The 17593-nt window shown below is 46.9% G+C and overlaps 2 protein-coding genes across 6 annotated transcripts in view; one reads left to right on the top strand and one right to left on the bottom strand.

The window, feature by feature from the left end:
• TFDP1 (transcription factor Dp-1) overlaps nt 1-6196 on the top strand; it is a 45932-nt gene extending 39736 nt beyond the window's left edge. For all 4 annotated transcript variants that reach the window (XM_081129858.1, XM_081129860.1, XM_081129859.1 and 1 more), the window contains 3 exons: nt 285-451; nt 1558-1636; nt 4834-6196. In XM_081129858.1, the coding sequence (XP_080985984.1) occupies nt 285-451; nt 1558-1636; nt 4834-4978 (391 nt within the window). In that variant the 3' untranslated portion in view covers nt 4979-6196. The remainder of the gene's footprint in view (nt 1-284; nt 452-1557; nt 1637-4833) is intronic.
• A 1838-nt stretch (nt 6197-8034) lies between these two features.
• On the bottom strand, nt 8035-14928 carry ATP4B (ATPase H+/K+ transporting subunit beta; the record flags this gene model as incomplete). Of its 2 annotated transcripts, none has more annotated exons than XM_081128481.1 (7): nt 8035-8196; nt 8726-8827; nt 10245-10307; nt 11524-11723; nt 11867-11980; nt 14188-14316; nt 14817-14928. In XM_081128481.1, 7 exons carry the CDS (start codon nt 14926-14928, stop codon nt 8035-8037), a joined length of 882 nt encoding a protein of 293 aa, XP_080984607.1. The 2 variants fall into 2 exon arrangements, with proteins under 2 accessions (XP_080984607.1, XP_080984608.1); XM_081128482.1 differs by having other exon boundaries at nt 10251-10307.
• Between the last annotated feature and the right edge of the window lie 2665 nt (nt 14929-17593).

Here is a 17593-nt window from a genome sequence, read left to right as displayed (position 1 = left end):
CAGCTGTTCAAACATAACACAACTGGTAGATGGTGCTCACTGCTAGTCCTATGGGGCAGGCAGCCTGAGCCACGGGTAGACCAGCCCATGCGCCAGGGATGTGCCTGCAGTGCGTGGACGGTGATTAGTGATGCTGCCTGAATCTCGGGTCATTGTTTCTGAGTTGGTGGATTCTATGAAGACACCAGAGGGAAGGGCACCCGAGGAAAGGCCTGGGTCCCTAAGCCAACTAGGCCGTCTCCTTCTTGAAGATGGACTTTTCTAACAGGAGCTTTCTCCTCCAGATTTGAGTATCTGTTCAATTTTGACAACACATTTGAAATCCATGATGACATAGAAGTGCTGAAGCGCATGGGGATGGCCTATGGGCTGGAGTCCGGAAGCTGCTCCGCTGAAGACCTGAAAATGGCAAGAAGCTTGGTGCCGAAAGCACTGGAACCCTATGTGACAGGTCAGTTGGCCTCGGTGACTATGGTGGCCAAGTGGCTAGAGTGAGGACACTTCCCTAGCCCTGGGAATCTGGCCCTCTTCCGCTGAGGGTGGCTCAAGTGTGCAGCACCAAGAACAAGGACAGGTGGGGACGTGAGAGGGCCTTGGGGACCACAGGTATGGGCATGGTCGGCAGGACCACCATCTGACAGGACTTTCGCTCTCTGGGACATGTGGTCAGTGGAGTTCACAAGTGGCATTCTGTGGGTTTACCTGTGCAGCTTATATGGTAAAGGTGTTGAGTCATGATCTCACCTTCCAGGTAGGGCCCCAAAAAGGAAGAGATTGAAATTCTTTGAGGAGTTTAATAGGCGTGGACGTTTCTCCTGAGGTAGTTGATTGGTCACTGCATCAAAGTAACCAAGAATATTGTTGTTCTGTGCCAATTACTGACGGCCAGAGCATGGAAGCGTGTGCTTGGTGAGCAGTTTCACAGGCTCTCTGGCTTTCATTCTGGTGACTCCTTTGCTGAGAAAAATCCTGGCCACAGATGGAAAGGGGCTTTGTGGGAAGAAACAGCTGCCATTGTGGCCTGACCCTTTGGTGCAGATTTATTCCCCAAGAGCCATAGCACTGGATTGGACTCAGGGCTGCTGAGCTGTCTGGAACCGGTAGGCATCTGACCTCAGATCGTCCAGTGAAACCTGCCCCTTCCCGCACTCCAGGCTCCAGCAGCTGGCCTGCTGGGACACCACTCCGCCGTGCCGTTGAAGTCCTCTGCCTTTCACACTTCCTGGTGTAGACCGCTGTCTCCAGGACGGGAGGGGACGTTGGTCCCTCCTCTCTCCCAGTTCCTGCTTTCTGCTCTGTGACGACCCTAAGTTTCAGTGGCACAGCTTTGTTGTCATTGGTGACTACACAAAAATTAAGGACTTTGAGCCTACTTACAGAGGACTGGCCCTGTGGCCATGCCCTGGAGGATCAGGGCTGCTTCCTGGCAGGTGGCACAACACAGAAAACGCCAGCAGATCAGAGGTGTCCAGGCCCCTGGCCCTCTTGTTTCAGTATGAGCGCCTCTGTTTTCTGTGGTCTCTGCTTCTGATATTTGCATTATCTTTCTCATTTCAGAAATGGCTCAGGGATCACTTGGCAGTGTGTTCATCACGTCATCGGTTTCAACCTCTAACGGCACAAGGCTTTCTGCCAGGTGACTGCACTTCTGGGCTGGGGCGGGCAGGTAGGGGGCCGCCTTGTCACCTGGCAATGGGAAGCCCCCCAGCTTTCATACAAACAACCTCAATTCCTCAGCCGTTCAGAATTGGACTCATTGTGCAGACAGTGGGACCCCACCCCTAGAAGCAGCTTCAGCCCCTCTCTCCCACCCGAGGGCACTTCACACATCTATAGCTTGTCCCCTGTGTGGAAAGAAACTTTCTTATTGGTTTATTCACCCTAAAAATTGAAAGTAATACGTGGTCTTTATTTTTTTAAACATCGCACACAGTGAAGTGGGGGCAGAAACCACCTGAACCCCACTGCCGGCAGCCTGTGACAGTATTTCTCAAACATTTTTTTTCTATTTCTTTTAACACACTTGAGGTCACAATGTACATATGTAATTTTGTTCCTTGCTTTTTTCACTTTACCTTTTATTGTATGTATTTTTTCTGTTATTGAAGCTTTATTATTTAAATCAGTGTGTATTTAACCCTTGACTAGCAATCCCACAGAGAATTGTCATACCTATTTCTCTTACTATTTTGAAGATAGATGATAATTTCTGCATTAAGTATTGACAAAACTGGTTTTATTAACTTTTATATTGCATTATGTTATATATTATACATACTACTTTATATTAATCCTAAGAATTAATGTTTAATTTCTTAAAATATATGATAAATTAGCAGCCTGGAGGTTCAGCAGAGATGGGATTGAGCTAATAAATTGCAGTGCGTCCACACCTTGGATGCAGTGCTCTGCGGCTTTTGAACAGGGCACTTGGGTTTCTGTGTGACACAGACCACAGAGGCCACAGGGGGGCCCTAAGGGAGCCATGCATGGGCAGTGAGGGTGCGAGGCCCTGGGGTCAGCTGTGAGGGAGGTTCCAGGCTCTGCTGCCTGGACCATTCCAGGGAGAAAGGACTGGTGATGGATTAATCATTTATCTGCTGCAGGGCTCTGTGAGGCAGCCAAGTCCTTTGTAGGGTGTTGAGCACATGGTCAGGCTTTAACAGAGGTCAGCTCAGTGTTTAATTCTAACTCTTCTGCTGTATGTACATAGGGGTCAGTCTGTAAAATGCTGAACATTGGTTACTCCAAGAGGTGGAATTGGGGTATTTTCTAAACTTTCATTTTCATGAAAGTTCATCTTATTGATTACATTTTCAGAGACTCATGTTAATTTTTATAATGAGGAACACAGAGCGTTACCATTTCAGAAAAAAAGCCAGCATTAATGGTGGCATGATACGATATTTTATGGAGGCACGATAATTTACTGACCCATGGTCTGTTGTTGGACATTTAGGTGGTTCCCAGTTACAGGAAAAGCTGCAGTGAGGAGCAGCTTTATGGCTCAGTTTTTCACGCTTCCTGACTTGTTTTGCTAGGCTAGATTTTCCAGGTGTGGAGTTACTTTGTCAAAGAATGCAGAATTTAATAGTTTTTATTGTACAGGTTAATAAATTCCAGTAAAAGGTATTAACATATATGCATATGGTTTTATGTTTATAGAAATATTTCTTAATGTTGGAATATATTGCAGCTCTGGCCCAGGGTAGGTTTCTGTTCTGCTGCAAACATTTTAGGGTTCCTGATCGATTTGGCCAAAGTATAGCAACACTTATTACTTAATCATTGTGAGCATCAAACTCTCTCCTGTTCAAGGGTTCACAAGCTGCATCTCCAATGCAGTCTGACCCCTTAGCGTCCTGTTATCTTTAATCAGGTTTGCTGTGTGAGACTTGTCCTGGGGGTGACTCCAAGCCTCCATGTAGTTGCAGGAGGTGTTAGAGTCTAGAATCTGGATGATCTCTATCAAATTTTGAATTCTAGGCTGGTGTCCCTTGAGTACTTGATGTTTCTTAGAATACCTTTTCTTGCTGCTAAACTCAAATACTAAGAAACTGAAATTACTTTTGACCGTAACCTGAGAAAGTTATACTTTATGGTGAGAATGTGCATTTGCCCCTCTCCCAAGTGATTGGCATGGGCCATCACCTGTTGGTGCCTCGGGATGATAATTAACCTTCTGTGCCTGACTTGCTTTGTGCTGGGATGCTGGGTGGTGGCTGAACCCAGGGGTCTTTCACCAGGATCCCAGCTCTTAAATCCTCTCACCATTTTAGGCCAGGGTCTCGCCTGTGGCACTGTTGACATTTTGGGCAATACAACTCTTTGTTGTGGGCCCTGCCCTGTACTTTGTGGGCTGTCTGGTAGAACCTTTGGCCAATACCCTCAGATGCCAGTACCCTCCCCAACCTGCATCCCACCCTCAGTTGTGACACCAAAGATTTTCACATGTTCCTGGTTGAGACTCCCAGGAGCATAATGCAGCAGCCACCTAAGGACCAGTGTGTAGAGCTGTGCAGCCCAGCAGCTCCACCCCACCCCTTTGGGTGCTTGGGCCCTGCCCAGGGCCAGCCCCACTGACTTTTAGCAAGTGCCATTTTATAAAACTGTAGAAGGCTATGGGGTCCTTGAAGCCTTCCTGGAAGTATAGGTTGCAGAGAGAGCGTCTAAGTGAGACTCACCTGTCACAGCTCAGCTTCTGGGCTCTCTGTAGTCACCAGAGGAGCTGAGGGTGGGCCTAGGGATGTGGTTTACACGTGCATTCACACACACACAAACTCAGGTACGTACCATCACACAGGTACACACTCAACACCATAGCACTTGCACAAAACGTGGACATGTGTGTGTGTGCACATACAACACATGCATATACATACACATGTGCACACACACACAGAACTCGCTGGACACCTCCCACACACTGCTGTCCAGGGAGCCTTGCTTCAGAGGGTCCCATGTGGTCGTCGGGGCCCCTTAATTGTTTTCCACCTCCTTCCCGGAGAGTAAGGAGTTCACAGGTAAAAGGACTGGAAAGAAGGATCTCATGGTTTTTCAGTTTGTGCACTTGGGGACTTTGTTTCTGATGTAATGATAAACCAGGGGAAAGATGAAATACAGTGGTCTTGCCAATGTCCCCTCATTTACTGGTTATGTTCACGAGGACAAAGCTGGAAGAGGGAATAAAAAGGGTGAAATTATTATCGGTGTTGGGATTCTGCACTGCAGATGTGGGCGTCATTGAAACCACCCGGACTTCCCTGAAAGGTCGTCTTTGGCTCGGCCACAGACATTTGTCATTGACCCTCGTGTCACTTCCTGTCCTTGCAGTGACTTGACCAACGGTGCAGACGGGATGCTGGCCACGAGCTCCAGCGGGTCTCAGTACAGCGGGTCCCGGGTGGAGACGCCCGTGTCCTACGTGGGGGAGGATGACGAGGATGACGAGGACGACGAGGACGACCAGGAAGACTGATGCTTTGCGCAGCCTGCGCGCCCCGGCCAGCGCCAGGGAAACACGTTGAGGGAAGGGAAGCTTTTCTTAATGTGGGCTTTTCTCTTCTTTTTGGCCTCCTCCCAAGAAGATATTAGTCAGCTGTTGGATTTGACGTGCACCTCTGATAAGCAAGCGAGGGCTGTTTTCTGCAGGGTCTCAGACGGGCTGCGGTGAGTGTGGATTCCAGTCTGCCGGCGCAGGGCTTTTATTTACTTTGTAGGATTTTGTGTTTTCATTTTCTATTTTTTTAAAATTCAGAGTTCCTTTTTGCCCCTTAACAATTCTTGCTGAGTTTGCTGAAGAAGTTGTACTCCATCTACATCAACGAAAATACTGTCATTCTCTCGAGGCCTCTCCTAGTGCCACTTTTATGCTGTTGTGAGTGGTGCCGCCCACTGGCAGAGTGTGAAGCTCCAGGACGAGTTTCCACTTGTGAAATTCTGTGGCGTCCAACAGAACCCAGCAAATGGCAGATCTCTGCTTTTTAGCATTGAGCACCATAAATCCTATTAGGACTGTTTCTCTCTTAAATTATATCTACTGTTTGATTCCATTAAGCTTATACTTTTTCTTTCTTTTTTGGTCTCTGTTGCAGCAAACACATTGCTAAGTTCTTCTGTGTGTGTTTGTGTTCTTTTTAGTAAGTTTATTGCCGTGCTGGTGCAGCTATGAAAACTGTCTGGAAAGCTTTGAATGGTTTATTGCTTATGGTAAAATTTGCCTGATTTCTTACAGGCAGTGTTTGGAACTTTTTATTATATAGTTGTTTACATACTTATAAGTCTATCATTTAAAGACATGTACTGAAACAAATGTTGTATTTGTTTCGTAAGCATCTTCCTGTAATCTATTATAAAGTTGAAATTAAATATAGAGAATGTTTTAACAGTTTTTTAACTCAAAATTTGTCAATCATTTTTAATAGTTCTTTTTTTATAAAAGGAAAAAGGAATTTCAGGACAGGCAGTAGCTTCTTTTAAAATTTATTCACAAAGAACGATTAACTGCACAGTTGCTGTTCGCTGCCTGTTCTAAAACAATAGTCTTTTTATTGAAACACAAATAAACTTTTCTGTAATATTTTATGGAATATAAAGAGACTTTAATTGTTTGACTTGTTTAACTTGGCACTGTTAGTTTTTATTAATAAAACGCGCATGAGCATTTTAAACAAGCTCTGTGTTTTTCTAATTCAGGATTACTGTCTAGAACTTATTTTATCCTGTTAGTCTTGCTTTTCGCTGGAGTGAGAAGAGGTAGCCAGGCTCAGGAGTGAGGGGCCGGGACCCCACCACGGTCCTCTCAGCTTGTCTTGCAGCTTCCTGAGGGATGGCAGGGGCCCAAGAAGGATGTCACAGTGGCACAGACCAAAGCAACACCTCCTCTCCTGTGGCCAGTGATGGGGAGAGAGTTTCTTTCATGCCTTTCTCCTGAATCTTCAAAGTTTTTGAAGATTTTATGGGTTTGACTTTCAGAAAAAAAGTCAAACCCATAAAGTCTTACCCTCTTTCGTAAGGTAAGAAAGGAGATCTGACCTCCAACATTATGTTATCATGACATATCTGAGGTGACCTGACCTCTGACCTATGACACGACATTGCTGAAGTGGCTCAAAAAGTGTTTACTGATCGGCCCAAGCCGGTTTTGCTCAGTGGTTAGAGCATTGGCCGCAGATGGAAGGGTCCTGGGTTCGAATACGGCGAAGGGCACATGCCTCAGTTGCAGGCTCAATCCTCAGCCCCAGCCAGTGTCTTGCAGGAGGCAACCAATTGATGTGTCTCCCTCACATCGATGATTCTCTCTCTCTCTCTCTCTTTCTCTCTCTCTCTCCCCCTTCTACTCTCTCTAGAAAAATCAATGGAAAAAAATATCCTCAGGTGAGGATTAAAAAAAGGTTTTTACTGATCATATCAGCGGTGAAGGACACTGACCATTGTCTTATGTGGTAGAGCTGTCCAGCAACTAATGAGTCAGTGGCCTTACAGAATACTGAAAGGGTTTTGATTCTCTCCTCAAACACTGTTTATAACTGGGTTTCATGCTGACAGATTCTCCTGTCCAGGAGCTGTGTGCAGCTGTCTGTGTCACTCTGTTGGTGGCAACCGGCGACGTTGCGCTTGGTACTCTTGTGGGAAGAGGGCACCAAGCCTCGAGCTATGGTTTGGGCGCAAGTGGGCGACACGGTGAGAGCAGGTTTATTCACACAGAATGTTCTCATTTCAGTTTTTTCAAAAGGCCTAGAGTTGCAGACTCACGAGTTCCTGGCTGTTGGAGGAGGGTCTTGTGCTTGGTGAAAGGAAGGTTAATTACTGTTTGTTATGACCTCTAGCTCATAGGTTCTCTCACATTGGTGACACCCTTGCGTTTTACTTATGTCCTGGAACTGCGCCTGCTTTCAGGTGACAGTCTCTCTCCAACATTGTTTTGTAATTTCCCTGACTTGCAATGGAAACTTTAAAAAGAAGATTTTTAAAGAAAGAGGTGTTTGATTTTTTGTTGTTGATTTTTTCCCCCCTTATCAGGAAAGACATGGCTGTTTTATGTAGAGTAAGAGTGACTTTACTTATTTTTACAATTTAGGAACTACATTCTTTAAAGCAAGCATCAAGGATGTACATTTTCGTAAGTCATATTTTATATCAGTTCATTGATAGTTTTTATATTACCATGGGTGGTAGTTCATTGATATATAGAAAAAATAAGTTATAGTAAGAAAAGTGATGTCTATACAGAAAGATGAATCATTTAGGGTCTTGTTAGTTGGATAGCTTCTGTCTTAGGGTTACCATGTTAACCCAACATTTTTATCATAGCTATAAACTCTATCTAAAAAATAATAAAGACTTAATAAGAAATAGTTGATTATAAAGCCAAGTGCGTGACGCACAGGTGCCTGTCTGGAGTTACTGAGCAGACTTAGAGTTTGCGTTTTGGAACGTTTGAAAGCTGGCTTGGTGCAGAGCCAGCGGGCAGCTCCTTTGGAGGGTGGAGGTCTGCAAGTTACCATGCAGGGTAAAGCCAGCCTCCTTGGTCCATTACTTCTGAATTTTAAGCTTGAATTCCACTTTCCCTTCAAAGGGGTCATGGGGGTTGTCATAGGTCACATGTTCTGCCAGGATCTTGCACACGATGACAACTTCTGTGTTCCTGGGGACGTTGAGAAGCTTCACGGCCACTAAAGGGTTGCTGTAGTGGGGCTGAGGCAGAATTGTGGAAAGAGGAGATAGTCAGAAACCTGGTGCTGAGTGTCGATACTTAGGTGGTACAAAGAGGTGATTCTTACATGCTCTCTGAGTTAGACCTGCAGTGATCTGTCTAACCTGGAATTCACCAGGGTAAATGTCTACCCACTTAGAAATGAGAATTGGTCTGGGAGGGACAGATAATACCAATGACAAACTCAACTTCAAATTATATTAGATGGAAGTTAATATAAAAATAAAACAAGCAAGATATTTAGAAGAAATGCTTTAAAATCAATACACAGTTGTCTAAAAGGATTTGGGAGGCTGTCGAAAACGAAAACATTTAGATTTAGTATTTGTATTTTGCGTGAGACAATGTGCCTGCAGGTAGTTAGGAGAACGTGAGTTTGGGAAACAGCCAGAACAGAAAATGCCTTGTTTCATTTTTATAGGTAAAATATTTATGGCTTTCCCTTTGCTAATCATTGCTAAATTTGGGATGATCCAGTAGCTGTTGTCAGGTGAAAAGTGACACACCTACCTGCGCTTTCTTCCCATAGTAAGGGAAGTAGTGTAGACTGAAGGTGCCGTTGGGCGGGTAGTACTCCACCTGCAGGGGCTGGACGTCCTTTTGGTGCTGGTCCTGGGGGAAGAGAGGCCACTGCTTGAGTAAGGCAAGATCTGGGTGCGTGGGTGCATGTGTGTGTATCTCAGTGTCTCTCAATGCCTGTCTATGTGTGCATGCATGTGCCATGTTTGTGCATCTCTGTCCATGCACACATGTACATGCATGTATTTCTGCATGTCTCCACATCCGTGTGACATGCATATTGTGTGGGTATGCATGTGTGCACTGTGTAGGTGACTGCATAAATACTTTATTGTGTAATTAACATAAACTAGATCTAATCTTTATAATCAGTATGGGGCTTCTACTTGCAAAACCCCTGGTGACTTATCAAACTTGTATTTGTACCATTTTAAGTCCTTATAGGATAACACAGAGCCCAGAATGCATAGAGCCCAGAATGCTTGCTTATCTACATGGGATGAAAGCTGATGAGGCTGTACGGGCTGTTTGGAGTGGCTTTCTGGGATCAGCATCTGCTTTCAGAGTCAACAACTTGCCTGATGGATAGCTAGAGCCTCTCGGAGAACAGATTAAGGCTACTGTGGTGTCTGTTAAAATCTCAAGTCAGCCTGCACAGGTGTGGTTGAAATAACTAAAAAAGGAAAAACAAAACAGGACGACCCCATGCCCCATGGAGAGACCACAGGCTTTGAGGGGTGGGGTGTTTCTGTGGAATACCCAAGTGGGGTGCCCACTGCTGGGAACAGGGAACCTTTGGTTGAAGGCACCGTGGTGAAAACAAGCTTTGGAAACTATTCAGTGAAGATAAATTTAGTTTTTTTCATGTTGTACTTAAAAATGAGTTTTGAGAGCCCGGCCGGGCGTGGCTTAGAGGTTGAGCGTCGACCTAGGATCCAGGCAATCGGGGTTCGATTCCCGGTCAGGGCACATGCCCGGGTTGCCGGCCCGATCCCCAGTCGGGGGCGTGCAGGTGGCGGCTGATCAATGACTCTCTCATTATTGATGTTTCTATCTCTCCCTCTCCCTTCCTCTCTCTAAAATCAATAAAGATGTATTTAAAAAAAAAAAAAAAGTTTTAAGAAAAGCTGGAATAAACTAATGCCAACCCTTAGCAGCCCATAGACATACACCATTAAACAACTCTAGCTGTTGGTAGTCCGGCATGTTCTTCTAAATAAGCAGATAAAAAGAACAAACAGCAGTAGAAGTGTCTTAGTTTCTTCAATTTGCCACCAGACATCTTGCAGGGTATCAGTAATACACTGTCCCAGATGCTTTTTGAAGCAAAACAGTAACAAGTTTTTCTCTTACTAGGTTTTTATCCCCCGTAATAAACTATTTTAAGCGATGATTTATGTGATCTGTGTATCCGGTTTATTAGGCTGACAGTTGAGCTGGTCATAGGGAAAACCAGTTAAGTTATTCCCAGAGGTTTTGTAGCAATAACAAGATTGCCGTGGATGGTCACACTCACCAGGAAGGCGCAGTCCACCCTGGGCGCTGTTTTGTTGCTGGGGAGAAACCTGACGATCTGGAAGGGAAAGGTGTCCATGTGGCCTCTCATGCTCGTGTGAGCACAGAGGGACCTGCCTGAGCTGGGTTTCCACAGGCCAGTGAGAAGGGTCTGGGGTGCTGGGTGATTCCTGTTCTAATAATCCCTGGGGGGTATTACCAACTCCTTCAAAGCCAGAAGCCCTTCCCCAGGGCTGTAGTCTTGGCCACAGGCAGGTGGCAGATCTGGACAGGAGGTTCTGAGCTATGGCTGCCACTTCCAGGCCCTCCACGCTGCACTGAATTAGGGCACAGCGTCTGCTGGCTGTGTGGCAGCTCCCCATGCAGACTTCAGCCCACCTGTGCTTCTCCTAGTCCATGCCTTTCTCAGCCTCCTGAAGTCCTGGCCCTTGTGTGTGCCCACTTGTGCCCAGAGCCTGATAGAACACCTGCTTCCCCCTCCCACACCTGCCCCGATGTGCACAGCTCTCCTGCGCTGCATGAGTGTGAGCTGCTATCACACCTGCCAAGCAGCTCTGTCGAGACCCAGCTGGGACCTGGGGCACGTGCACAGTGTACAAATGGTTGGCTTCCTCTAGGCCTCCTAGGAAGGAAAATAAATAGTGCCCATGCAGATGCTCGCAGACCTCACCTGCTGTCCGTCATGGAACTGTGTTTCCTCACTCCCCTACCCCGCCAGATCCCAACCCTCCTCAGGTCTCTGCACACCCCCGGCCTAGATGGACCGAGCCCTCCTGTGTTCGCTGCATTGGCTCTGTACTCATGCTCTGCCTCCCTTAGTGCTTTGCCCTGGGCCCGTCAGTGGATCCCTGGCCCAGGTTGGAAACCTGCTCTGAATGGTTCCCAGGTACCCTCCCAGCGCCTGTACACGACCTGGCTACTTTCTGGGTATTGTGCACATGTGGCTACCCCAGCCACCCTGAACAGCCCAGTGCTCTGCTGCTCAGTGTCCAGAAACCACAGAGCGTCTAGTAGATGCTGTATTTGAATGGGTGGCTTTCATTTGTATTTGAGAGAAGTAATCAGCTTATGAGTTAATGCAATGGGCTCGTGTTTAGTGAAGGTGCAGAGCAGGGAAGGGGCAGCCAGGGCAAACCCAACCTGCCACCTCTGGAACCCTGGGCAGGAGGGTGCGTGTGGTCATGGGAGGGCTAAACACCCTGACCCTCCACCCCACAGCAATCTCCAAAGGAGCCTCATAGTGGACCTCTGACCTCCAACCCTTTTATACTCACCCTGTTCATCTTAATAATGAAACACGGCTTTCCTTCCTTAAAGCCAAAGTTGGGATCCACCAGGCCTGAGCAGTTTTGCAGCATGTCGGTTGTGAACTTGCAGGAGAACTTGGTGTGGTTAGGGGCCCCGAAGCTTTCCTGGATGAACACCTTCTCAGAGGTGCAGTTTATGTTGTCCTCCTGGGCCACTGGCGAGTAGCCTGCAGGCACAAACACACCTAAGGGCCCCTTCCTCCAGCTGCAGCCACCCCAGGGCTGTTAGAGGGTGGCGAAGCCCAGGCCCTACAGTGAAGTTTTCTTAGAAAAGGAAAAATAAAGGCTGTGGAAGCATTTTAAACCTTACCTGCCAGGAATTCGTGGAGGGTGTGCACTAGGTCCGTCCAGGTCCTGTTATCAGAGACATTGTAGGAAATGTCCAGGCCTTTCTCCCCGTAGACATCTGGCCTCAAGGTCACCCCTGGAAAGAGAGTGTAACACTTACTAGTTTCCCCACATGTTCATCACATCTAAGCTGTTTGCTATGGAGTTGGTGAGTTGCATGCAGAGCTATCCGGGGCTGGTGGAGGCTGAGTGTGGGATGCAGCTGGACCAACTGGGCCCAGGTCTTCAAGGGCTGCCGGGTGAAGAAGCTGCCACCGAGGCAGCCACACTTGTTGCAGGTGACAACTCATCTAAGGTCAGCTGGGTTTCTAAGTGAAGTTGTATTTGAAAGCATATTTGAAAACTCCTCACTGGTTTTGAAGTTAAGTACAAATGCACTCTAACAACATATTAATTGTAAAAGGAGAAAGCAAAAAACAAAATTGTACAAGTGTAGGAAGTTGAGGTGACAGCCCTGTTTTCAGGATCTCAAGTCTAGCGTGCATCCTTAGGAAACTTTCCTGTTTCTGTGCATACAAAGATACCATGTGTTTCTTCACATAAATGGGAGCATGCTTTCCATATTCCACTTTCTTCTTTTCTTTTTGTGACACCAATTGCAATTATCTTTCCCTGGCATTTCATATCAACTCCCCTCTTTCTTTCCACGAATACCACATCGTGTTTCATTGTGTGAATGTTCTTTGACTTACTTAGCCAGTTCCCTGATTGACGCAGGTGACTTTTTAAATAAGTAAGCTAGGAGTTTTGTTGTTTTATGAATGTTGTGAAAGTAACAGGTGTACATGGTTTAAAATAAAAACCTTCAGAAAGATCTAAAAGAAAAGCTCTCCACTCTCCTCTCTCAGCTATTTACTCTGAGTGTGTCCTCAGGTTCTCACATAACTTGTTCACCAGCTTCAGATGGCAGCTGTCGCCTGTTCCCTGCCTCCTCCCCGCGATCAAGAGAATACTCCTCGCCTGCCTTCCATCCTCAGGGTTTTGGGCGAATTATGTTATAGCTATGTTCTGAAGTTTGTAATATATTACATTCTGTTTTGAAATTATAGTGAAATCCTCCATGTTTTATCTGTTGGTTGATTCTAAAAATTGACACCCGATAAAGCACTTTGATGTTATTACTTATGGATCCCAGCAGAATGGCTGGACATGCTAAGCTCACCCGCTGGAGAACATCTGAGGCAGCTTCTCTTAAAAACTTCTGGCTCAGCTGGGCGTGGCTCAGCAGTTGAGCATCAACCTATGATCCAGGAGATCGAGGTTTGATTCCCGGTCAGGGCACATGCCTGGGTTGCGAGCTCGATCCCCAGTGGGGGGCATGCAGGAGGCAGCCAATCAATGACTCTCATCATTGATGTTTCTCTCTCTCTCCCTCCCTCTCTCTGAAATCAATAAAGATATATTTTAAAAAAACCAACTTCTGAATTTTCTTTTCCTATGTGCTGCTGTTGGATGTTTCTGGGGCTATTATCTTAAGGATGTGTGGGTGGTAAGCATTCTGAGTAACTGCTGGAAATACCCCTTCATGTCTTTCTTCCTTTCTTCTCCCTCCCTCCCTCCTTTCCTTTATGTTTTTCTCTCTTTTTTATTTTTTTGTAGTCACCTTTGTTTAATGGGCTGGGTGTGGAAGGCTTGGCTCAAATCACCTTCGCCAGGACTGTGGAGGTGACACCTCCCTGTCTCAGACCCTAGAGTCCTCACGAATGACTCGTTTGGTGCCGAGAGGAGAGGAGAGGCGGGGCTCAGCCCACGTCCCGGCGGCCTGCATCCCACAGGCCGGCAGACTGCACGGGAGAAGGCTCTGCTCGGAATGGAATTTGCTGCTGTGGAAGCAAGGCCTCAGTACTGACGGGCACAGTGGAAAACCAAAGCTCCTTCCCTCCCCCAAACCCTTCCCTCCCCATCGCGCTAGGAGCGGTTTCTTGTATATCTTCCCAGAAATGTCTTCTGTGTGTATATTTGCATACAAAGCGGGTGATAGACTCTTATCACAAAAACCTCTGTTTTAATCATTACAGCTAAAGCCAAAGTCAGACTTTATAATCTGGGGTCATCTTCCCCATCGAAAGAAGCCAGGGTGCTGTCCTCAAAAAGAAGCCCAGGTGTAGCCCTCAAAGCCCTGTGGCCACTGGGGGGAGGAACAGAGAGGCCCCTCTAGGCCTGCTGGGTGCCCCTTGGGGCTTCGTTCCTGGAGGGTTTATGCTCTGACAGCACCTCCAGGACTGAGTATCGCCTGACCTGCTTGGCGTCCTGGTGCCCAGGCTTTAGTGTCACCCCCGTTACCTGGTGACTTTAGCTGGTCTTGGTAGTCAGGCGTGTATGGGTCAAGCGTACACATCAGCGAGTAGATGCACAGGGCGAAGAGTCCGGTCATCACCACATAGAAGGCCACGTAGTAGAGGCTGATCCACACTACAGGGAGAGGCCCATCAGACGAGCTGACACACTTCTTCATCGCGGTCGGGCCCACACGTAGAACCCACCACTTCAACCATCTTAAAGTGAAAAACTCAGTGGTGTTTAGTACATTCTCACACAACGTGCAATCAGCACCTCTAGTTCCAGAACATTCTCATCACTCCAAAGAAACCCCATGCCCCTTGACTTCAAAGACTTTTTACAAATTGTAAAGTTCAGGAACATAGCTGTAAACTGCTATTCTCAAATCTAAGCCTGAAACTTCGGGGCCAATCCTCTGATGTTCCTGCCATGTGGGTGCCCGGTGCCAGGGAGAATTAGAACTGAAATGGGCCTTTGGGGTCACCTGGTGAGGGAGGTAAGGCCTGGCTGGAAGTCTGGGCAAGGCCTGGGTCCCGGGAGCCTGGACCACCCGTCCCCAAGCTGCTGTTGGGTGGTCCTCTGCCTCCCTTCTCAGAGCTGTTCCTCCTTTCCCTTCCTTGCGGGGCACATACCCCACCGGGACAGGGTCCGGCCCAACATCTGCCCCGTGTCTGGGTTCCAGCAGTAGCGCTGGAATTCCTCCATCCGCTGGCTGCATGACTTTTTCTCCTGCAATGCTGCCATCGTCCCTGCTTCTGGAGGTCTTCCTCCTGCAGACTGAGAGCAGACTGCAGACTGAGAGCAGAAAGTCCTCCTCTGGGTTTTATAGTCTCCTTCAGAGGTCAACGGCACCGTGGCGCGGGTTCCAGGGAAAGCACCGCAGCCGTGTTATCAGACCTCGGCTGTCCAAACACCAGTGACCAGCTCCCTGGGCTCTGCAGGTTCTCCTGCTATCAGGTGCCCTCCACCTCTCCCCTGGACAAATCGGGGCCGGTCACCTCTTTTTACCTCCCCCTCCTCTGGGGTGCCCTTGGCCCGTAACTTTGTTATGATAATGACTAAGGGGAAATACTTTCTTGGGTGAACAGCCACTTGTTCAGCTCTGCCCCATTCTCTTGCTTCCTCCAGGAAAGATGTAAGATCAGAATGAGGACCAGCCTGGACCCGATGCTTGCTGGCTGCTCAGACACTGCCTGGTCTGAGATGATGGGCAGGGGGTGGCCGATGCCATGATATTGCAATTGCTGGGGCTTTACGAGTGGCTCCAGGCGCTGACATTGTGGAAACAGGGCCAGAGTGTGAAAGGGGCTGGGAGTTCTGTTCCAGAGGAGAGGGTTTGGAGGGTTCCCAGGTCCCTTTAGGCCTTTTTTTGTGTTTATGGGAGAACTCACAGCCATACCGTCTAGAGGTATTTTCAAAATTGAATGCACACCCCACCCCAGGCATCTAGTTGGAATGCAGATTCTGACCTAATAGGGACCCAGTGGGCCCGGGAGTTCCCGGTGGAGTTCCTGGTGATTGTGGCTGCAGGACCACAGCAATGCCCAGGCAGGGGATGCTTGGCCTGGTGGCACATTGGAGTCACCCGAAGCACCTTGAAAACTCCTAACGCTTGTCTCACCTCCACGTTTCTGAGTGTGCCAAGTGGCCAGGTGACCTGAACTCCCAGAGAGCTTCAAGTTCCCCCCTCACCCAGATTAATCTTGATGTGTGACCAGAACCACTAGCTCAGAGACTCTGGTGGTTAGAGACATAGCTGGGGACATGCCATCTGCTCACTGGGGCGTCATCTCTGCAGTTAGGTTGAAAGGGCAAATATGTGTCACAGAGGCCTTTCTACAAATATTTCCATCAAAACCCAATTAAAATAATGTGTATTATATACAAAAATCTGACATTTCATTCACTGTCATATATAGGTTTTCCCTCTAAGGGACCCATGTAGCCAAATGAAGAGGTTTCTTTCAGAAGAATAATGAAAACTCTCTGGCCATTATTCTGCATGTTTTCTTTACGATGATTTAGGGTTGATCAGCAGAATGAGCACCCTAAAATTCAGAAGGAATTGTACTATTTTAGCTAGGACTAATTTTTTTAAAAAAATTATGTTTTTATTGATTTTAGAGAGAAGAAGGGAGAGAGTGAGCGAGCGAGAGAAACATCAATGATGAGAGTCATTGATCAGCTGCCTCCTGCACGCCCCCTACTGGGGATCGAGCCCGAAACCCACACATGTGCCCTGACAGGGAATTGAACCGTGATCTCCTGGTTCCTGGGTCGATGCTCAACCACTGAGCCAAGCCAGCCGAGTGGATTTCTAATTTTTTAATGGATCAATCGTATACATTTTCCTTAACACTGTTCCCATTCACAACTTTGGAACTTTAAGGCAATAGAAACACAGAGTGTAGTGTTAGGTTGCAGTCTAATTGTTCACACCCGTGGGTCTGGGACCCTGAGTGCAGAGGCCTTAAAATAAGTACAGCAACTGTTGACCACAGAATAAATGCTGCTCTTGTCTGTGAAGTATAGAGATGAGTGTAGAAATGCTCATTTTGTAATGAGCAAAATATGAAGTCTTTAGACTAAATCTTCCCCATTTAGTCTCTGAATTCTCCAAAGCATGAAAGCATGTATTGAAGTGCACACACATTATCAAAATGACCTTTCCTGTACATGTGCCTGTAGGGAAGGAGAGGCAGGCAGAAGGACACTGGTAGAGGGCAGCTTCCCCCTGGCATTCTCTGAAAATGTAGGACAGATGCCCCATAAAGAGCGGGCTCCAGACAAAGTGGGGAGCATACCCCAGACTCCCAAGTGGGAAGCCTAGACTTCTACATTCACCTGGCAGGAATGAGGTGGAGCCCAACGCCTTCTGCTGGAGTGGAGTCAGAAACAGCCAGCTAAAACTGAAGGGGTAAATAATAGGAAAATGTTACATTTCAATTGATAATCACTCATCCTACCAAGACCAGGAGGATTTAAAAATGAATTAAAACAAGAAAATCAATGAATGCCAACATCAAAGACACAGAAATGTTGGAATTACCTGACAGAGATCTTAAAGCAGGCATGATAAAATTGCTTCAGTGAGCAATTATGAACATGCTTGACACAAATGAAAAAGTAGAAAGCCTCCTCAAAGAAAAGAAAGTTTAAGGAAAGAAATAAAAGATACAAAGAAGAACCAAATGAAAATTTTAGATTAAAAAATACAATAACCAAAATAAAAAGCTCAGAGAATGGATTCAATAGCAGAAGGGAGGGGGCAGAGGAAAAAACAAAAACAAAACCAAAAACAATAGAAACATGGAAGAAAAACACAATAGAAAGGACATAATCTGAACAATAGAGAGAAAGTAAACTTGGAAAAAAATGCACAGAGCCTCAGGGATCTGGGGGACTGTAA

Source organism: Miniopterus schreibersii (assembly GCF_964146895.1).
Source record: "Miniopterus schreibersii genome assembly, chromosome: 2".
Classification (NCBI taxonomy): Eukaryota; Metazoa; Chordata; class Mammalia; order Chiroptera; family Miniopteridae; genus Miniopterus; species Miniopterus schreibersii.
The sequence above is the reverse complement of the archived record's forward strand: the minus strand, read 5'-3'. Positions and strand labels throughout refer to the sequence as shown.